This window comes from Diabrotica undecimpunctata, chromosome 9 (assembly GCF_040954645.1).
Source record: "Diabrotica undecimpunctata isolate CICGRU chromosome 9, icDiaUnde3, whole genome shotgun sequence".
NCBI lineage: Eukaryota > Metazoa > Arthropoda > Insecta > Coleoptera > Chrysomelidae > Diabrotica > Diabrotica undecimpunctata.
Genome location: NC_092811.1, coordinates 4,321,608 through 4,344,926, shown reverse-complemented (window position 1 = coordinate 4,344,926; position 23,319 = coordinate 4,321,608). Strand labels below are relative to the sequence as shown.

At 33.8% G+C, this 23,319-nt stretch overlaps 1 protein-coding gene across 1 annotated transcript; it reads left to right on the top strand.

Annotated features, from left to right (window-relative positions):
* Window positions 1–4,679: 4,679 nt before the first annotated feature.
* On the top strand, window positions 4,680–21,993 carry LOC140449412 (venom allergen 3-like). The gene is made up of 5 exons (XM_072542573.1): window positions 4,680–4,851; window positions 10,651–10,815; window positions 11,748–11,829; window positions 15,716–15,866; window positions 21,648–21,993. The coding sequence occupies exons 1-5, from the start codon at window positions 4,720–4,722 to the stop codon at window positions 21,901–21,903; spliced, it is 786 nt and encodes a 261-aa protein (XP_072398674.1). The 5' UTR covers window positions 4,680–4,719; the 3' UTR covers window positions 21,904–21,993.
* Window positions 21,994–23,319: the final 1,326 nt, after the last annotated feature.

Genomic DNA, 23,319 nt, shown 5'->3' with positions numbered 1-23,319 from the left:
TTTCTACAACGTTATCCATCATCCTTTGGAGTCCCTGAACACTATCTGCTAGCAACACTGTATCATCTGCATATCTAATGTTGTTTATAAGTTGGCCATTTACAGCAATCCCGTCTTCTGATTCATCCAAGGCCTCTTTAATGATGTTTTCAGAGTATATGTTAAATAATGCCGGTGACAATATGCAACACTGTATAACTACTTTCGACTGTGAGGATCTCGGACAGTTCATTTTCTAATCGCACTGTTGCTTTTTGTTGGAGATATAAGTTTGAGATCAGCCTTATATCCTTACCATCGGGTCCTGATGTTTTTGATATCGATTAGTTTCCTATGTGGGACTTTATTAAATGCCTTCTCGAAATCAATGAAACATGCATACACATCGCAGTTGACATCCCTGACTCTCTGTATTAGAACTTGCAAACTAAAAAGTGCTTCCATCGTTCCAAGTCCTGCTTTGAATCCAAATTGAACTTCACTCAGGTGTTCTTCTAATTGGTGTATAAGCGCGAGTGAATGATAGTAAGGAGTACTTTAAGTACATGGCTCATCAAACTAATTAATCTATGTTCTTCACATTTTCTAGCGTTGGCTCTTTTAGGAAGTGGAATGAATATCGATAGTAGCCAGTGTTTTGGTAAAGAACCAGTCTCGTAGATGTTGTTGAATAGCTTCGTAAGAGCTGTGATTTGGTGTAACTTTAATAGATTTAAAATTTCCCCATGCACCTCATCAGGTCCTGGTGATTTCCCATCTTTAATCCGCTTAATGGCCATAGTTACTTCTTCGTCAATACTTCGTATTATATAGGAGATTTTAATAATGACTAAATATACAGGGTGATGAATTTGAAAAACCAAAGTTACTATAGTACATCCACTAATAATTTTCCAACATAAACATGTCTCATTCTGGTATTAAAGAGACCGCCTTTCAAATCAAGGTTGTCAGACATATTTCCTAAAATTCCTAAGGTTATATTTAAAAAATATGCTGTATTCTCTATTCGTTATTATTCAATTGCTAGTCAACGAACGACACTCTTAAAAAATAATATAAACATATTCTCAAAAAATATATCTATAAATTAATTAACTAGGTACTAATATTTCCATGGACTCTTCACTAATGAATTAAAGCAACCGTGAACTTTGTATATATTACTTATACTCTAAGTAATTTTCGAATATCGGCAACATTGTAGTCTGGAGAGAATTTGAACCTTCCGTCCATATCGACGTTGCCATGTTGGTGAATTTAGCGGTAATACTTTTATAGATATAATGATCGACTTTTAAGAAATCAGACAACTTTTAAGAATCCAAGTTCTCAAAAACGGTTTCAAGAATTGTATTATTTTTTTCCAAATTTCATTGATTTTATACCTTACCTGGAAACATGAAAAATTGCAGATATATTAATATGGTATTAAAGTTATATTCACTAATTTTAAACTCATGCATTATGGCAACAGCGAAGCGCAAAGCTATAAATCGTAATGAACACCTGCTTGTCTCGCTATGTGACACCCTAAAATATTTCCTTTTGCAGAGGCGGAGGCTTATTATAAGGTAAGTAATATTATATTTTTCTAGGATGGCATTATTTAAGATGCGTCAACTTCTGTGTTATCAATAAATAATGACAATTATGTTAATGACAGCTCCGAATTAAAAAATAAAGATTTGCACGTACAATCCCAAAGAATAGTCTTAAATATGTATGAGTGTTTGAAAAAAGAAAATATTGGGATGGCTGATAATGCAATTGTTCTAATTGTATCTAATGCATTGCTATTGTTGGCCAAAAATATAACAAAGTCTTCTGCCGATTATCACGAAGATATGACAGCCGATTTATTTGAAAAGTGGTTTGTTGAACAACTCTTGCCCAATATTCCGCCGAATTCAGTGATTGTTATGGATAATGCTTCGTATCATTCCCGCATATTAAATAAAATACCTAATAATAACACGAAAAAGGACGAAATTTTAAAATTTATGCAACTTAAAAACATCACTGTTCCTAAAAAGATTCCAGTAAAGAAAGAATTAATTAGAATTATCAAAAGTCGGAATTTTAAAAACGAATACGTTATTGACACCATTTGCAGCAGGCATGGCCATATTCTTTTGCGATTACCCTCATACTATTGCATTTTTAATCCAATTGCGAAAATATAATCAGTCACCAACATTAAGTGCAATGGCCATTGAGAATATTCGAGAAATAATTAGTGGCATTAATAGCGATGTGTGGAAAAATTGCGAAGCTCATGTTGTAAAAATAGAAAACGAATATCCTGTTTTACCGGCAATAGCACCAATAGTTATCCAACCTGGGAACGATTCGACTTCAGAAGACTCTGACGATTCTTTTCAGTCCTTCTAATTAATTTCTTTACAGCTATCGCGATGCATCTTGAACACTAGTATTCATTATTATACAGTGTGTCGCATTTAAGATGAAGACACCTCTATATATCAGCTACTAAAATACATACAAATTTGACATTTTGCACAGTCATACATGTTGATAGTGCACATTTTTTTAAGATAGTCATCTGAAATTTAAATTTTAAACGCGGCTTACTGCGAATCCACAAACAGGGTAAATTTTCGATATTTTGCTTCGCGTTAGAGAAATCGGAAAAACTTATTTGGAAAAGTTGTTCCACTTATTATAACCGCACATACCAAATTTCATGACAAAATTCGCAATTTTAGTTTTTCAGTATTATTTGTAATCTCGATCCTAAATCTACAATTGACTGTCTAAAGATGCATCTCGGGACAGCCAACTGTCCGTTTTAGAATCCTGACTACAATTGAAGAGCTTATTTCCAAAGTGTCTTAAATCCATATAATGAAATCCATGAAATTACAGATTTTCATACAAATTTAACATACAAATTATACAATTTTACAATTTTCATATGCACTTTTAAATGGTAAATAAGAAGTTGTTTTGGTACATATAACTTTATTCTAGACTTGAAGAAATCTGTAAAGTTTAAAAAAAGAAAATTAAAAAAATCGAAATTTTGGATTTAAGACACTTTGGAAATAAGCTCTTCAATTAATGAAAAAAGTAAAAGTGCGAATTTTGACATAAAACTTTGTTATGTGGGGTTATAATAATATTTGGAACATCTTTTCCAAATAACTTTTTCAGATATCTCTAACTCGAAGCAAAATATTGAAGATTCACCCTGTTTGTGCATTAACAGTAGGCCGTGTTTAAAAATTAATTTTCAGTTGACTATCTTAATTGCTAGATAGACAATCTTTTAAAATTTTCTGACAGAATGAGCCATTATTTACAGATAATTGTAAAAAATATTATGGTTTATGTAAAAACTAAATAAGAAGTCCAATATTCTTATAAATCACTAAAATTAACAAGCTTTAATTTGAAAGAATTAATTTGTTATTTATTCGATGTTGTGAGCCCGCTCCCATTTGAAAAAAAACTGATTCTGTCCTTTGAAGAGTCCTATTCAAAAATGCCCCGTTTAAACAAATCGAAGGTTGAAGGGTGCCGGACATTTTTGCCGGAAACAATTCAAATTCAAAAGATCACCTTTTTCTGCTACGGAAAATATTGCTCCGATTTCTCACCAAAATCAATGTTGAGACTTTAGTTTAGATACTCTTGAATCTCAAAAATACTCATTTATATATTTTTCAAGCCTCGAAAATGCATATTAGGTATCGCATTTTTCGGATTTTAAATCGCCTATATCTCCAAAACTATTAACTTTTGAGAAAAATGACATAGATCTTATTTAGAGTCACCCAAAAACCTAAAAAATATTTTTTGGAGCACAAAAGGTTTTTCTTAAAATATGCGTTTGATAACTGATCCCTTTTCTTAATTTCCACGCCAATGGTCGGCATTACCATCAAAGAATCTCAAAAGCCGACGCTTGGCAAACTGACATTGGAAAAAGTATAATAATATAAGAGGAACGGCAAATCTGGCAACATCGCAAATATCAAATATGGAATCTCCGTATTCCAAAATAGGTGTACCTCAAAATTTGTACAATTATGACTAGCAATTTACGAGATAATTGACTGTTTTCAGACTTTTGGGCCACTCTGTATATACACACGAATGCTGAGAATTATGAGATATTTTAAAGCATGAATATACAAAAAGAACGCCCAAGCATGATCAAAGAGAAAACTAAAATACTTGGTTTATGTCCAAGAATGTTGAGATAGGAGGTATAAATGACTCTAAATCATATTAGAAAATAAGGTACAGGGCAAACGATCAGTAGAAAGACGCCAAGCCCCAAGGCTGAAGAACTTTAGGAGATCGTTTGACCGCTAATCTGACCTGCAGCAATCTTTCGTGCAGCAGTTGCCAAAGCTAAAATTGCCATTTGAATTACCAAGATTCTAAAAAAGACAGCGCAATAAAAATATGTTACAAAAATAAAAAATGCTCTGCTTTTGTTAACTTAATTAATTCATCAGATTTGGAATCTTTCTGAAAATTACTACTTTTGTTTTTCAGGCCTTTTTTCAGCAGTGTATACAACATCTTTTCATATTTCTTAATACTTTTATATACTTATCACATTTTATAATACTCTCGTCAATATTTGTGTAGGTTTTAAATATTTATGGGAGTATAAACTCGGAAGGTATAAAAGAAAATGTTGTTGATCTCATAAGTGGTTTAACACAGCGTACGATCATAAACATGGAAAAGTTTGTTAAAATTATTTATATTTTTACATTTTTGTACACATTGTCGAGTGCTCAAACCACAACTGATTATTGTCAATATAACTGTAGTGGTAAAACACATACGGTTTGTCTTCGAAAAGATGTGGTAAGTGTTTGTCTAAATTTTCTATAAATTTGTCTAATTTTCTATAGTTGCTGCAACTGTATTCTTGAGGTTGTTTTACTACGGATCTTTCAAATTAAATTGATATATCGTTGATATGTTCTAGCATTTCACAAGTCAGAAATTATTGGGTTGGTTGTCAGAAATTCTTGAAATTTGCAAATACCAAACATAAATATATATTATACTCATTTGTCTTTTCTATGATTGGTTTGAATGTATATAGATGTTCTGTTGTACTGTACTTTTGGTAAATTTTGAAAATGTCATAACGCCTTTGCTTAGTAAAGCAGACAAAATGGTCATACTTGGTGATTTTAATATAAATTTTAAAATTTTAAAATTAAATCTGACCCTTCTTTTGATATTCAAAATCTATTAACATCTTTTGGTCTAAAAGTAACTATAAACGATTATACTAGAATCATATCCCAGTCCGGTAGTTGCATCGACAACATTATGATATAATGTTGTCGATAATAACAATAAAAGAAACTGAAAATAGCTACAGAGTGGGCGTATCTGAAGCTTGTTTATCTGACCATCGAGTTCAATTTATATTTATTGACTCTGAGTATAAAGTTGTTGACGCTAATGAAACATTTCAACGGATTATTACTTCTTCTGATTTACAGAAGCTTAAACGTGCCCTAGCTGGTACAAAGATAGACTTTTTCTATGGTATTAATAATGATCCTGATTTTTTGACAGCCTTTTTTACCGAAACTTATAACAATTTAATATTAAAGCATTTTCCACTAAAAAAAGTACGACAAACTACTGAAAAAGTACCTGTGCAATGGTTTAATAATGAATTAAGGTCATACAGATCTAATCTTTCTCTTAATAAACATATTGCAGATGCCACTAAGGATCCCCATTTGTTCAAAGTATATATTTTTTTTATAGCCCTTTTTCTATCCGAATTTTCGAATAAAGGCCTCTCCCATTTCTCGCCATTCATCCCTGTTGTGTGCTAGGCGTTTCCACATTGGTCCTGCGACTCTTTTGATATCGTCGCTCCAGCGCATTTGAGGTCTTCCTCTTGGTTTCTTCGCATCGTACGGTCGCCAGTTTCCGACTTCTTTGTTCCATCTACCATCTTCGAGACGTTCGTTGTGTCCAGCCCATTTCCATTTTCATTTAGCTGCTTGTTTCACGGCGTCCTTTATTTTTGTTTTGTTCCGGATTGCTTCGTTCGTTTTCCGATCTATTAGTGAGATACCAAGCATCTGTCGTTCCATGACTCGCTGAGTTTTTCGAATCTTGTCCATGTTCTTTTTTGTGAATGTCCAGGTTTGAGCTCCGTAAGTGAGAACGGGAAGGATACAAGAATCGAACACTTTTGTTCGAAGGTTTTGGGGTATCTTTTTGTCTTTCAGTATGTATGAGAGTTTTACAAATGCGGCCCATCCCATTCTTACTTGTCTGCTTATTTCGGTAGTTTGGTTTTCTTTGTTTACCTTGATATTCTGACCCAGATATATGTATTCTTCTACATGTTCCACTTTTGTTCCTTGGATGGTTATCGTCGGTTGATCATCTTTATTCGACATTAGCTTAGTTTTACTCAGATTCATTTTCAGTCCTTTTTTTATGGATTCCGTATGAAGCTCATCGATCATCGTCTTCAGTTCTTTCCAGCTGTCGGCTATTAGTACTACGTCATCTGCATATCTTAGATGGTTTAAATACTTTCCGTTTATCGATAGTCCCTTCGTTTCCCAATTTAGTGATTTAAAGATGTCTTCAAGTGCGGCAGTAAATAGTTTTGGAGATATGGTGTCTCCCTGTCTTACTCCTCGGTTGATTTTTATTGGCCTCGTTTTCATTCCGTTATCCATCGTGACTACCATTTCAGCGTGTTGATATATATTATGTATTAATATCCTATATCTAGAATCTATTCTGCTGTTGACCAGTGCTTCCTCAATAGCCCATAATTCTATGGTGTCAAAAGCTTTCTCGTAGTCTATAAATGCTAAACAGATTGGTAAATTGTATTCGTTAACTTTTTCTATTAGGACCTTTAGTGTGTGAAGATGTACTGAACCTTTTTCTAAATCCGGCTTGCTCTACTGGTTGATATACATCGAACTTTGTTGTCAATCTATTTGTAATTATTTTTGTGAATATTTTATAAAGTTGTGATAGTGGTGATATTGGATGATAATTTTTCAGATCTGTATTGTCCCCTTTTTTGTGTATTAATATTGTGTTAGCAGTATTCCATTCCTTTGGTATGTTTCCTTCAAATAGGCATTTATTAAAAAGTATTTTTAGGTACCTGATGGCTACTTCTCCTTCAAAGTATATAAACAACAAAAATTTGAATATAATCGGCAATTGCAAAATGTTAAAAAGTCAGCTTACTGTGATTTTATTATTAATTCCAATAATAAACCTAGAGACTGCTGGAAAATAGTAAATTTCGAAAGGAACAATACAAGATCCTGTTCGGTACTACCTGATTTACCTCCAGACGAAATAAATCATTTTTTTAATACAATTGCAGAGAATATAATTACATTTCTTTCCACTATTAATGTCGATGTCCTCTTCAATTATAGAAGTTATCCTTCTCCGAGCAAGTCCTTTTTTTTCGTCCCGTTCTGGAAGAAGAGGTCTCTCAAATAATAACCAATTGTAGGGACGTTCACGAAATTAATAGCAAAATTTTAAAAGAAACTTACCAAATAGTTTTAACACCTTTCACTAATCTCATTAATTTAATTCTATCAATTGGAGTTTTTCCGGAATTACAAAAATACTCAATAGTACTACCTATTTACAAAAAAGGTGTTTTCTCAAAAACTGACAATTACAGACCCATAAGCATTGTTGCTAGTTTTGAAAAATTGATTGAAAAGAATATCAAACAACAATTTTATTCCTATTTTGAGTAATTACTTTAGCAACTCAAAATATGGATTCAGAAGTGCTCGTTCTACTACGAACGCGGTATTTAATGTTGTGAGAGAGGTGATTGAGGGGCTTGAATATCTCTTTGCCACTTGTCGAAGGCTTTTGACTGCTTTTCACACGGCATTTTGCTTCACAAATTAAATTTCTATGGAATCAGAGGTATCCCTCTTAAGCTTATAACTTCTTATCTATGTGGCAGACACCAGGCGGTAGTGTCTAAAGGTCATCTCTCAGATTTTCTATCCGTAAAACATGGAGTCCCACAAGGTTCGGCCTTAGGACTTCTTTTGTTTATTATTTATGTCAACGATTTGCCTAAATTCATATCTCCGTACAAATCCGTACACTTCGCAGATGATGCGACATACGTTATATCAGGAAAAAATAATGATGATTTAAAAATGTCTTATGAGGAAGTTTTTACTGAATCTAGCATATGGTTTGCTGAAAACAAACTAAAACTTAAAATCACTTCTATTGAGCCATCTAATTTCTAATCTTTTTGAAGCCGCTTCTTTAGCAAAATAATCTGCTTTGGCGTAATCCGAGATCTCAGCATGTTCTTTTACCCAAATGAAAGAGACTGACTGAATTATTTCTTTTAATTATCTAAAGCAGACAACGCAGATTTTGAATCTAACAGGATTATTATTTGTTGATCAGACATTTTTTTCTCAATAGTCCATTCCAGAGCTTGATATATTGCAAACAGTTCTGCGGAATAAATGGAACATTGTTGGTTTAATTTAAACATACTGTGTTCTTGATTGTTTTGAATATATACCGCACAACCAACTCCCAAAATGGATTTTGACTCATCTGTGAAAATCCTAGATGGCTTATCAAATTTGGCAAGTTGTTTTTGAAGTTAAATGGCGTTGTTATCATCAAAAGTAGGAAAATAATATTAGGTTTGGGAATAAAGAATACTGAAATTAGATTGGAAGAAATTAGTTTCAATTGGGATTTCTAAATAGGAAGAAACACTAGGAAATGCTATAGCTAAAGTTGGAGAAATTTTGTTATGCCACCATTTGTCAACTAAGTTAGACACAGATATGTCGGATATTTTTTACAATAGGTAGGTTTGGTTATTATCTTGACATTTAAGGATAACATTTTCAGCTAAAAAAGACGTCTTAAATGTAATGGAGGTTCCATACATTCCGCTAATAGATTTTCAGTAGGTGTAGATTTAAGTGCACCTAAAACCAAACGTAGAGCTTTGTACTGGATTCGGTCTAATTTTTTAAGTCTAGTATTTATTTGTAGCAGACCCATATAAAACACAACCATAGTCAATAATTGACCTGGTATATGCCCTATAAAACATTATATTAACCTTATTATCAGCGCCCCATTGGTGACGGTTAACTACCTTTAAAATATTTAGGCTTTTTCCGCAAATAAAAAAAAAGTATGTATGTTTGGAACAGGACACTTGTCTGTCGGTAATTTTCCAGATCTACTAAATCATCTCTTTTGTATATCAACATTACCAATGGTCTTCCTCATTCGTCTGGGACATCTTCTTCTGTTAGAGATATGTTCTATACATTTCCCAGTTAGTTTTTTAGTCCCGTTGTACTCTTCTTTGACATATCAAATAAGATCTCATCATCCCCTGCAGATTTATTTTTTTTCTTTGTAGGAGTACACAATCGATATTCACTTTCACCTCTATTCTTTTATTGTGTAATCAATTGTTACTGGAAGAGTACATTGAAGGTATCAAGATTAATGAAGTAATCCTTGATATGCTGTTAATACTGTTATACTGGCAGGCAACATTAAAGAGTTGCAGACGATGCTCAATAGAGTAAAAGTTATAGGGAACTAATTTGGATCAGAAAGGATCAACAGAATCAAAATCAATGTATTACAGGATCTAACTTGTAAATACAATACATTTTGGAGACAGCTATCGAAGTATTCCCGTTCTCCTCCGCCAATCTTCCCGGTCCAAGGCATGCTCCTCCTCCAAACCTCTCGATTCCCTCGCTCTTTTAATTCCTCCATTCCATGAGCGTCGAGGTCGACCTCTTTTCTTCTTCCAGGGGGCTCCCATCTGTGAAGTTTTTGGGGCCAACGTTTGTCAGGCATTCTCAATAGGTGTCCAAACCATTTTAAACCTCTTCTTTCTATTCTGTCAATGATCGTTTCTGTAGCATTCATGTTATTTCTTATAGATTCGTTGGTCTTTCTTTCCAGCCTTGATGTTCTAACACTTTTTCCCAAATAATCCATTTCAACTGCCAACAATCTTCTCTGCAGGTCTGCATTAATTGTCCATATTTCAGAGCCATAATAAATAACTGATTCAACCATGGTTTGCTCTATTCTTTTTCTGTTCCTTTTGGAAATGTTGCGATCCCACCATAAGGAGTTCAGACGTCCTACAATTTTACGTCCCTGATTATTTCGGTGTTTAATTTCGGTTTCTCCCAAGCCGTTTTTATTAATGAGTGCACCTAAATATTTAAATTTTTCCACGTCCTCGTCTATCAACACTTCAAACCTTGCATCTGAATTGATAACTAAATATTCTGTTTTCTTCTTGCTGACTTGTAACCCCCATTTTACATATTCTCTGTATAGACGCTTTATCATAAATTCTAGATCAAAAGAATCTTGAGCTAGGACGACTTGGTCATCCACAAAGTTCAGGGAGAACAGTACGTCATTTCCTATGGCGATTCCCATTCCCTGGCAGTAATTTTTCCAATTCCAATTCAGTATATTTACGTTAAGTAATTATAGTTTAGTTAAAAATGGATGAGTCTTTTTGTTTGATCCCTAGAAATTGTTATTTTGTCTTTTAGACGAACATTTTTATGTAAAATTTTATTCTTTTAGGACTGCGGTAAAGGATCAACGTGCGGTTCAAACTATCGACCTATTCCGTTGACAGATATTGATAGAAGATTCATGTTGGATGTCCACAACGATTTGAGAAACAGGATTGCTTCTGGCCAGGAAACCACTGGAGCTCAACCTTCTGCTTCCAATATGAAGGCTTTGGTAAGTATTGTTCTGAAATATTTTCATATTAAGATCCATAATTCGTGATTAAAATTTGATCAAAGAGAACATCAAGTAAAGGTTCTTTTGACATAGAGGCATGTTCTTTTTCTTCTTCTAGATTCTTCCGTTTTTCTTCGATCTAGCATTTTCTGTCAGCTACCATTTTCTATTTCTCCACTTTTATTAATTATCCTCTAAGTCTAAACTGACTTCAAGCTCACGTATATCGTATACAAATAATCGTCATTATCATCAGCCGTTTTGAGTCCACTGCTGGACATAGGCCTCCCGTAAATAATTCCAATGCATTCTATCTTGAGCACCCTGAATTCAGTTGTACTGAATGCGCTTGATGTCATCTGACCACCTTGTTGGAGGACGTCCTCGATTACAATAAGAATCGTGTCTAGGTCTCCATTCCAGAATTTTTTTCGTCCACCTTCCATCTTTTAATCTGGCAACATGCCCCGCCCAGTTCCATTTCAATGTTGTAATCCTTATACAAATAATATGTAATTTTTGTTTAAAATATGTGTTTATTGCTTTTAAAATGTAAAAATAATAGTCAATAAATCATAATAAAAATTCGATAATATTAAATATATATTAATGTTTAAGTATTCTCCGATATAGCTTCGAGTTTTCTGCACATATATTCGTTCAAGGTCCATGATTCAACACCATAAAAAAGGACAGAGAAGACGTAGCATCGCAGCATTCTTACTTTTGTATCAAGAGAGAGGTTGTTACTCTTGAAGAAGGCCCCTTTCCTGTTTGTTTTCTTTAACAGACCTACAGTTTCGTACACTACTTTTTCAATACACGTTCTCAAGATTTTTCCATGTGTTTATAATACAAGTATAACGTTGTTAAATGTTAATATAAATGCTAGAAACAAACATCTAGTACATAAAAAATACATTTTTCAGAGTTACAGTAAAGAATTAGAAACTATTGCCCAGTGCCACACCAACAACTGTGTTTTTGTTCATGATCAATGTAGAAGAACAGGTAAGATACCCTTATAAGTATTTTTCTCATTTTTCCTCAATAGAGGTCGATACTTGCATACTGTGGTATATAATTTTACTATAACTGCCAACTAGCCGATGCATTTCGATGCAGTTCAGTCTTCTGATTATTTGTCTGATGAAAGGTAAACCTTGAAACACGTGTAGATGAATAGGTAGGGACTTGAATTGAATCGAAACGAACCGTTTACATTTAATTTTTTTTTCTAATATTTTTACATTATTTCAATCTATGTAGTTTGAGATTGATAACTAATTTTTTGAAGCCAAGCTTTTAATGTTAGCTTGTGATGGTACTCTTATAATGACAAAAAGCAAGCGAAGGACCTTAGAATATTAGATAGAAAAATCTTCACAGAAAAAAGAATAATATTAAGACTATTAAAAATATTTAAAAACGAATTTAGATAAAGAAACAAGTTGAGAAGTTAATAGAAAGTAAACAATGAGCAAGTTATCAAATACGCCTTTTATTACTGAAGATTTACTTCCAACAGACTCTGTAAATATTTTCGATAATGATCCTATCAGAAATAAGTCAGAGGCTTTTAGTATTGGGGCGGCTGGACCTAAGAAAATTTTGCCGACCGTGGGAAAAAGCGGAATCCTTCGATGAGCCGCCAGGTGTGACAGGTGTGGCCGGTGGGCGGAGCACGTATCGGATCTTGACGTAAAACGGTTCGTTGAAAAGAGGAGTTGATGACGAATATGGTTTTCATAGAAAAAATAAATATGATGGCATTGCTAAAGGGGCACTATATCGTATCTTTGTAATTATTGATCCTATTTTGATGTTTGTGACATTAAATGAAATATTAGCAAAAATTTTGTGACAAAAAAACAAACACAACGAAATTAAAGTACAATATATCGTATCTTTGTTGTTATTGGTCAGATTGGAGCCTGTGATACGTTAAATGAAAGAGGATTGGACATCCATGAATTTTTTAAAGAAGAAACAAACATGACAGTATTTCCAAAGGGGCACTATATCACAACTTCTTTGTTATTGGTTCGATTTTGACATATGAATACTTTCAAAGAAATACTGTTTGAAAATGAAAAAACATCGTATCATAAATTGTAAATGTGACTGTAAATATGCTTGAAAGAAGCAGATCGTGCTGATAAGATAATCTCCAATTATTTGTTTTAATTTATATATCCTTTAGAGCCATATCACTGATTACTTAATTGAGCTATTTCTGTCACTAATAAGTTTTACAGGGCGAAGAAGGCAAATAAAGAAAGTTTTGAGTTAAATTGGAAATACAAACAAGAAATTAATGTAAACAAAGAAGACATAAAAACAAACGATATCCAGAAATATTGTTTGAAATTATAGAAGTGAGTGTGAGAGGGTGGTAGAAAGAGAGAGATAGAGCAGAACGAGTCTATACCTATCTACAAGAAGGGGGACAATTATGTGAAAATTATGGTCCAATCACCCTTTTACATTCAATATACAAAATTTTAGCAAATATAATAAATATCAAGCAAGATCTATACAGAAAAAATACTAGAAAACTACCAAAATATGTTTAGATCAGGAAGATCGACGATAAATGTTATACATAGTCAATAAAACCCGGGCCTAACTGATAAAATAATATATTTTTTTACTTTATTCATCAAAATCTCCTTTAGCGGCGATCCAATCATCCCAACGCTTTTCTAATTTTTTGGTTTAGTCCTTTAAAACGAATTATCTTTACCTTTAATTTTGACAAGTACTTCATCTGACAAATATCTTTTACCACGGAGCATTTTTTTTATATCGCATAAAAGGTGGTATTCACTGAGGGCCAGATCTGGACTATACGGTGGATACGGAAGCAATTCAAAGCCCAATTCGTGCATTTTTGACATCATTTTCATCAACTTGTGCCACGGTGCATTTTACTGCTGAAACAATATTTTTTTCTTTAACAAAAGAGGTCTTTTCTGTGTGATTTCGATCTTCAAACGCTTCAATAAACCAATGCAGCAGTAGCTGTTTTAGGCTGTTTCTCTATGTTTAGAGAAGTCAATAGAGAATAGTCAGTCAATACGAATAATTCCTTGCAAGTTCCAAAATAAAGATGCCATGACCAGTCCGGCAGTTTGTTGCGTCATTGGTCACTTAGGAGTCTTAGGACGACTTTTCCGGGTGATGTTTACTCAGATGGCTGCCGATTTGACTTAGGAGTGAAGCGATTGTTGCGTAACAACAATACTTAATATTTTTAGTCTATTTTTGTATCATATTATTTAGTTTATTTTTGTATCATACTGTATATTAGTTTAGATATATAAAATTTCTTTGTACTAACTAATAATCTGTAAAGCGCCGTTATCTTGCATTTAAATAACTTTCTACACAAGTTTCTAAAACCTTCATAGAATCGTAACAATGAAAGGATTAGTATTTTCCAAATTACCCTCTGACGCATTCCAAAATTCCGCAAGTTGAGACAAATACCCTTATTCAGGTAGTTTTTATCAATGATTTGAAAGTTAAAGGTATTTGAAAAATAAACATATCTTTTAATACGTCGAGGGGTCAGGGGGGAGATTTCGGAATGTTTGTGATTGAGGGGCGAGAGTGGACATCAGTATCAGTTCAAATTCCAGCACGGAAGGAGCGTCAGGCTACTCGCCCCAGCGGCATATTAGTGTTTTAAACCAGTCGGTATATTAATAAGTTCGTGTCAATATTGTATTATAGACAAGTGTGTATTATATGCAAGTTATCGGCGTTTAAAATACATTGTATTTGTTTAAATATATTTGTTCAAACGTTCTTTTCGAATCTTCAGTTTTCCCAGTTTTCTGGGTGGTCCTTCAAAGAAATATATATATAAAGTGAACCTATTTCCCTAAGGAAAAACCTTGTTCCCCAAGGGAAAAAACCAGCGACCTATTACTGGTGCGTGAAACAAAGCCATCAGGACAAAGGTGTAAGGACAAACACCTACATCTTCGCTCAGCGATGGATCCATATTTCATCCATTGTGACATACCAGTGCAAAAACTTACTTCGACTCATTTCGATTAAACATGTCCAAACAGCGCCGAGACTCATCAATTCGTTGTTGATTTGTCAACAAAACAGCTTTGTCATATCCAAATGTTTCTAATCTTTGATAACTTTAGAGTGTCACTTATCTCTTGCAACTTTACTTTGTGGTTTTCCATAATAATTTTCAGTGTTTTTTTCAAGGTTTTCAGGAATAACTAGCTTATTTGGCCCCCAGAGAATCGTCATTGGTGTCGGTACGAGTGGTACGACCGCGATTTTTTTCCCATCAAATACATTGACAAATAAACACACGAAATTGAGTTGAATCTAAAAGTAGCGACAATTCAAGCCAGTGTAACTCGTTAAATAATAATCCGAATGACATGAAATCTTGACAGTAAGCTTTTGAAGGTTGACACTACCAAAATGTCATATCTTGTAATTAATTAGAGTCGTCATCTCATGGTTAGGCCTGGGACGAATATGTTGGAACAAATTCTGGAAAAATTTCGGAAATACAAGATCCATATAATATGTCAAAGAGAGACATGATGATAAATGCGTTAAAGGAAGTACATATACAAGGGTAGACTTTTAAGGAGAAATAACGGAGTGGTTTGAGAAGAGAAGCAGAGAGACTCTATCTCCCTAATATTCTCAAGGTCAACTTAGAATATTAACGTTTATAGAAATCCCTTTTAATCACATTTGATCCACATTTTGTCCAATTTTAGACCTTTCTTTCCCATATCCTATCTGTATTATTCCAAACTTTGTGCTCAAGCATTTCTGATCCATAATGCTTTAATTTTCGAAGATTACATCAATCAATTAATCATAACAAAAAATATTTATTTATCTTTAGCTCCATATAGCTGGGTGGGACAAAACTTGGGCAGTAGATCATATTCTGGTAGCACCGGCGACTATAAGACTGTAAGCAATCTCACCATCTACGCCTGGTATAACGAAGTAAAAGATTTTAATAACAGTTGGGTTGGTTCTTTTGGAAACTAGTAAGTAGACAAATTTGTATTGTTCGTATTTTATATTATTAGACTTGTTACCTATAATACAGAGTTGACTACTCAAAAAAGAGCCCTGATATTTGGCAATATTCACTGGATTTTCGAATAATTCTGAAGGAGGTCGAGATTTTATTCCACAGGGATCATATTTTAACGATAAACACATCCCTCATTTCCAGTACCAGAAACGCTTAATTTCAAATAGGGAATAGATCATGTGTGGCACATCATTAGACAGGTCTTTCGCTGGAGAATTCAGGAATCCATCTCCAAAGGCGAGTTGACACGATCCAAGTGTACTTGGTTAAAATCTGCTTGGACGTTGCTCGCGCAACACTTGGAGGCTATTTTGATCGTGTCACCTGTTCATCCAAGTACACTTGTATTAACAGGTTCTATCTAAGTTAAGTGGTACGCTGGTCAACTTCCTTGGATCCAAGTAGTGTGGTATTGTAAAATTAAAATGGCGTATGTTAGATGCATGGAGTTATACTAAGTCGAGGAAGCATTATGGAATGTATGAAAGGAATGTAAAAATAAGGATGCTAGAAGTGTTTTTTCTTTTTTATTCCTTTTTTCTGGATTTCAAGCTCATGTTTTAACATATCAGCAATCATTAGAACACCTTCCACAATCACTTACGCCATCTTTACAATGGTTATTTGACAACCAAGTCATTTAACCGTGGCAACTTGGTACAAGTCCACTTGGTCCAAGTTGGAATTCAAGAATTCTTGGATCGTGTTCAAACCAAAATCCAAACCCCGTTTCATCTTGTTCTTCTTCAGACGTATTGCTTATTTTTCTGTGGATGATATGTAGGGATAACTTCAAGGTGCTCATAAGACTTATTTATATTTATATTATTAATATTTATTATTAGGTATTATAAATATTATTTATAATATTTATTTTTTACAAAGTAGAAGAGGAAAATCTTTGAATTACATGACAATCATGGTAAATAATAATGATATAATGACACGAGGTCGACGTTGTAAGATTTCACTTAAAGGTAACATACATCTTCCCTGCTCGAAATGAGGACAACCTTGTGCTACTGTTAAAGTTCAGGTGGCTGTCTCATCCTCAAAATAAAACTCTATGGGATTGAAAACACAAAAATAGGGGTCCATGCTTTTCGGCAATAATCTCTAAGGTGTATAACTTGTTACATTGCTTCGTGTGTAGAACGTCAATGTTATTTTTTTGTATAAAAATCTTCTTCTTCTTCCTCTTTATGAACAATTCCGCTTGTTCATTGGCGGGTTAATATCTCTATGAAAGGTTGTCTTGAGAGTGAAAGAGTGGTGACTTATCTCTTGCTAGTTTGACGACACGGGTCTCCCCATTCTGCTTATGTGATTATTCCATTCTTTTTTCTACTTTGTGTCCATTCATTGATATACTGTACGTTACATTTTCTTCTAATGACTTCACTTCTCTTTCGATCTCTCAGCGTATTTCTTGTAATTCTTCTCAGGACTCTCATCTCTGGGTTTCCAGTAGCCTTTGCATTTTGATTCTGTCGAGTCTTGTTTCTGAGGCATATGTCATTATTGATCTTACACTGGCTTTATAAATTCTTGACTTTATTTCAGTGTTAATGGGTCTGTTTCGCCATATAGTGTTATTAAGGCATCCTGCCAGTCTATTTGCTTTTTGTACTTGATCTCACACTTCTTTGTCCAGGTCTACATAGCTGGACAGTGTAATTCCAAGATATCTTATTTCCATTACTTGTTCAATACTGATGCTATCCATTTCTATTTTACATCTGGTTGGTTCTTTGCTGATTACTGTTGTTTTAGTTTTCTGAGATAAAATTGTCATATTAAATTCTTTTGCTAAAAATCTTCAAAATACAAATTATTTTCCATTAAAAAGCTTTGCAATTCTGCTTTCTTTGAAGTATTTGGTATCTTAATGAACAGTCGAGAATGAAGAAAGCTTTGTCAAGCACCATTACTCTATTTGACCCAAAGTTAGCGATCCGTAAATTTTCAAACCAAAGTTCAAAAATATCAGCTTCCATACTCTTGTGGTAGTCAACGTTAGAATCCTCCTTTTCTTATCTTATTATATAACTTTCTTCTTCTTTTATTTCTCTTAGTTTGCTTGTATTTGTCTGTCCATAAATTGCGAGTCATCGATTTTAATAGTTTCTTACCCCAACGAACAGCGTTCTCATTTCCGTCGATTTCAGAATGAGATAGAACCTATTGGAAAACCTTTTTTGGATTCTGTTTTTTTTGATGAGGAATGTGTAATATTACTTTGATTAATATTGCTATAGTGTTCTTCAGAATGTTTGATGTATGAGTCTCTGTGAATCAAGTGGGTCAAATATTATTAAAGAGTGTTTGGTTTGTGCTCTGGAAATGTATTTTAGCGCTTTTAATATGGCATAGAGTTCTCCATTAAAGATATTGTATGAACTGGTCTAGAGAATTTCAAGTACCTATGAATATGTGCTTCGTTGACTACCAAAAGGCATTTATTCGTGTAAATTGAACAAATCTGTGGTTCATTTTAATAGAAATGGATAAACCAATGCACCTGGTGACACCTATTAAAAATCTGTACCAGTCCAATATAGCAACATTACGACTAGATCATAAATTCTCAAACCAATTCAAGACCGAGAGAGATACGAGACAAGGAAGCCTGTTGTCAACTGACTTATTCAACATTTATGGTGAACATGTGATGAGAATGGCTTTAGATGGATGAGCCGGCGGAGTAACAGTGGCTGATAGGAAAACCTCTAATTTAAAATTTGCTGATGAGACTACACTTATAGCAGCAAATGAGCAAGAAATGTCTAGTCTCCTGCCAAGAGTTGAGTAAAAAGCAATAAAGTTGGTCTGAAAATCAATAAAACTAAGACAAAAATTATGGTGGTCGACAGATTCCACACTATTCAACTGACTAACATGTTACAGGAATACCAGATAGTGGACATGGAGAGATTAATTGTTTCTAATAGAAACGTTCCGGGGAGAAGATCAAGAGGATAATCACCAACTAGATTGTCCGACCAAATTAAGAATTCAGCTGGAAACTCATTTTGCAAAGCTCTTTGAGCAGCTGAAAATAGAGACAAATGGAAAAAAATTATTTGGAATATTAGAAGAAATCACGATTCTCAGTGGAAACGACAAGACAGAGATAAACTGATAAGCTTAAATAAATATTTTGTATCGTTCTTTATAAATACTGCTGCTTCTAGGCCTTGGGAAAACTTAGATGAATCAGTAAAGATGTGGGTGTAATTTTTGTAATTTGAGACTATTTGTTTATAATTTTGATATATAAGATATGGATTAGTATCATATGTATAATTTGGGTTCAATGGGTGTTTACAGTGTTTAATTTATACAACAGCTGTTCCGAGATGAAAGAATAGACATTACAATAAATAATGTCACTGAAAGCCCACCAATTCTAAAAGTCGAAGTGGAATATGCCATTAAACAATTAAAGACCAATAAAAGCCCTGGACCTGATGAAGTTTATCCTGAAATACTTAAATTGATCGAAAGTAATAACATTGATTTGTTAGTAATTTTGTTTAATACAATCTACGATACTGGGGAAATACCAGAGGAAGGGTTAGAATCTATTTTTATTCCCATTCCAAAACAAGCTAACTCCAGGCGATGCGCAGATTTTAGATTAATAAGTCTTATGAGCCAAATGCTTAAAATTCTATTAAAAATACTTCACAATAGGGTATACAAAAGGTGTGAAAAAGAAGTTGGATACGATCAATTTGGATTCAGAGCCGGAATGGGGACCAGATAGGCCTTGTTTTTATTACAAGTACTGCTGCAGAAGTGTTACGACCAACAAAAGGATGTCTTTCTATGTTTTGTAGACTTTGAAAAGGCATTTGATCGCGTAAACCATAATAAAATGTTAAATTCCTTGCAGAGCATCAACTTGGATAGCAAAGATCTCCGATTAATTAAGAACTTATATTGGAGGCAGAGTGCCAAGATTAGGATCGACGATCATACATCTAGAAATATTAGTATAAATAAAGGAGTAAGGCAAGGATGCATACTATCCCCTATGCTGTTCAATCTTTACTCGGAACTACTATTCAAGCAAGCCTTGGAAAACCTTTCCACAGGAATAAAAATTAATGGAGAACCAATATCTAGCATAAGATATGCAGATGACACTGTCCTACTGGCTGATACAGACACAAACTTACAGAGGGTTATAGACCACCTTAAGGATGCTTGTCGAGAGTTTGGAATGAAGATCAACGAAAAAAAAACAAAAGTAATGGTGATCCAAAGAAAACAGAATATCCCCTTACCTATAAAAATAAATGGGAATATTTTAGAACAGGTAAACCAATACAAATACCTTGGCTGTTGGATTAATTGCAAGCTGGACCCAGAACAAGAAATTAAAGCGAGAATTGCTCAAGCTAGGGATAGTTTCTTTAAGATGCGCGTTCTATTCTGCGATACACATATAAATATTAAATTGAGATTAAAACTTGTAAAATGTTTTATCTGGTCTGTTCTTCTCTACGGAGTCGAAACATGGACTTTAAAAATAAAGAGCCTGAATAGAATCGAGGCATTTGAAATGTGGGTGTACCGTAGAATTTTAAAAATTCCTTGGACAGCACGAAAAACAAATGAAGAAGTACTAGCGAGACTCAATTTAGAAAAAGAACTATTGAGAACAGTCAAAAGAAGAAAAACCAGTTATTTAGGGCATTTGTTGCGCAACGAGAAATACTACATCCCTCAGTTGATAATAAAAGGCAAAATAGAAGGAAAGCGAGGAATTGGAAGAAAAAAATTGTCCTGGTTACGTAATATCAGAAACTGGACAGGACTTGGATTTGAGGAACTCTTAAGAACAGCTGAAGATAGACAAACGTTTGCCACCATAACCGCTAACCTCCATTGATGGAGACGGCACTTGAAGAAGAAGAAGGGTGTTTACATGTGGAGTTTTGATAATTCACGGAGGAGAGCTATTTAATTGATTCTGTAGCAATCAAATATTGTGGTTTTCAATAGTTTTAGATGTGAAACATCTCTAGGTATTGTAAATTTATAGTCACATGACTTCTTGCGATAATAAGGTTCATTTTTAACTATTTTATATACAGTTACAACTGGAATTACTGTTAAATCAGAAGTTGCTTATGTTATGTTGCTGTTATGTTGCTTATGTACTGTACCAACAGTTTACCATCAAAGTCGAATTTCTTATGTAGATTTTTGTACACAATAAAACATACTTGCTGAGTTTGGGCATTTGAATGGATTCGAATCTTCTTTACGGGCAGTTTTTTTCAGGAATTACATTTATACCGGCACTAGCACTGGCACTTTCTGCAAAATAAGTGTTGTTATCTTACTGTCTCTTACTAAAACGGCATCCAGTCGGTTGTAAAAAAGAAGGGCGACATCAAACGGTCGCCGCATTTGAATCGTTTTACAGTATATATTATTTCGACTGTACCAATTCTATTTGTGTCCTCGAAAATCTTTAGGGGTGTTTTATGTTTTGAACTGTAGTGATTTGGTGGGTATGCTCCCTAGTCTGATATTGTATGCCCTTCTGTGATAGCATCTTCTTCTTCTTCGCGTGCCAAATCAGAATTATCCGAATTTGGCGATCACCATTGCGAAGACATGCTCTGATAGCATGCTCTTACAATATTTGCGTTTTTCTTCTGCTCTCTAACCACATTCCTAACAATTTTAACTACTATATTAAAACATTTTTTAGTCCCACAACGAAAGCAGTTGGACACTATACTCAAGTCGTTTGGGCCAATACCATCAAAGTAGGATGCGCACTGACTTTCTACACAACAACTGACAACTGGAACACGTATTTGATGGCTTGCAACTATGCACCGGGAGGAAATATCGCAGGGCAATCTGTTTATCAAGTCGGAGAGCCCGCGTCAGCATGCGGAGCGTCAGGCGTTAACTCCAGATATTCAGGTCTATGTGGGCCCGATGATATTTTGGATTCCTAAATGTTTTTAGTTGTATTCGATTTGTAAATAGAATGTGCACATTTTGTAATACGAATTATTATAAGGTATAATAAATAATATTCAAAAGCACTCATCTTTTTTATTCGCTTATTTATTTATTTACTAAGCTTACCAGTGGCGTCCGGTCAGGGTGGGCAGTGCCGACCCACATATTTATAGATATTATAGATTTTTTTAATATTTAAGCCTCTCATGCATAATTTTAAAGAAAATTTCTTAGAAAAATTATGCTTAGAATCCACTGAAAGGGATTTCATTCATTTTACACAAGTTTCATAGAATTAAATTATATTTTTTGGAGTTAAAAAAATCTGTCCACTGGAGTGGACTCAATACATGAGAGGGTTAATTTAATCAGTATTTCAATAATTAATTAAGGCAGGTTATAAGGTGATCATTTGTTTCTGTGAATTAAAAAAAATATCTGTAAGATAAAACAGACTAAATTTTATTCATCGTTTTTAAAATAATTCGACCAATCCGAGCGTTAAGTGATCCTTGCGCATCAAGACACTTGTCAAATTAATGATCCGAGTCATCCATCCGACTGTGTGAGTTCTTACATGACCCGTTTCGGCAAGCCGACCCCAGACTGACTATTTATATGTAAAAATCAACGGAATATTAGTCGATAAGCAACCAAACATCTCCGTACGCAGTTAAACGGCAGGTACAGCTTGTCAAATTTAAGGTGATATTTGACAAATTTGTCCACTTGCGTAGAAAATTAAGTGAGAACGCATTCGGAGGAAAAGAGATACATAATGCGCTCGGTCTCTTCGCCTCGTTGGTACACTCCATACTACAAGTTTACAGAGAGTGACCTTATTTATTAATGGAATTTCTATGATATGTCTATATTGTATGTTATTTTGACGTTTCAATTTTTCTTTCGGAAATTTTTCTCAAAATACAAAATATTTTGTTTTTGTTACTTGGTAAAAAATTCTTCTAATAATTATATTTTATTTGACTCATTAATATTGACCATTCAGTCATGTTGAAGCGGCAGTTTTTTCGAATACTTCTATAAATGTCTCGTTCTGTAATTTTATAAGAGGAATATTGGCAGAGATGAAAGCTTTACACTTGCGTTACAGTAAACTGTATAAGAATAAAAGAACAGTAGTTAATCTTATACCTGGAACATACCGACGAAACATTTATTACTTAATTTTTATACTAGAGTTGTCGTAATATTTTATATTATAGTCGTATACTTTTATTCTTCGGATCTTCGGCATTTTAGCATTTGAGTAAGTCATAAATATTTTAATATGTTGTTTATTTCTTTACAATAAATAACCCCGTTGGGCTGGTATAATAATACCCAATACACTACGGGCTGGTATATTAGGAATAAGTTTTTCATGAATCCATTTTTTATAATTAATA

Coding starts and splice junctions, on each gene's coding strand:
- LOC140449412 (XM_072542573.1), top strand. CDS start 4,720: ATGGAAAAGTTTGTTAAAATTATTTATATTTTTACATTTTTGTACACA. Junction 4,852..10,650: donor TTTGTCTTCGAAAAGATGTG/GTAAGTGTTTGT, acceptor TTATTCTTTTAG/GACTGCGGTAAAGGATCAAC. Junction 10,816..11,747: donor CTTCCAATATGAAGGCTTTG/GTAAGTATTGTT, acceptor TACATTTTTCAG/AGTTACAGTAAAGAATTAGA.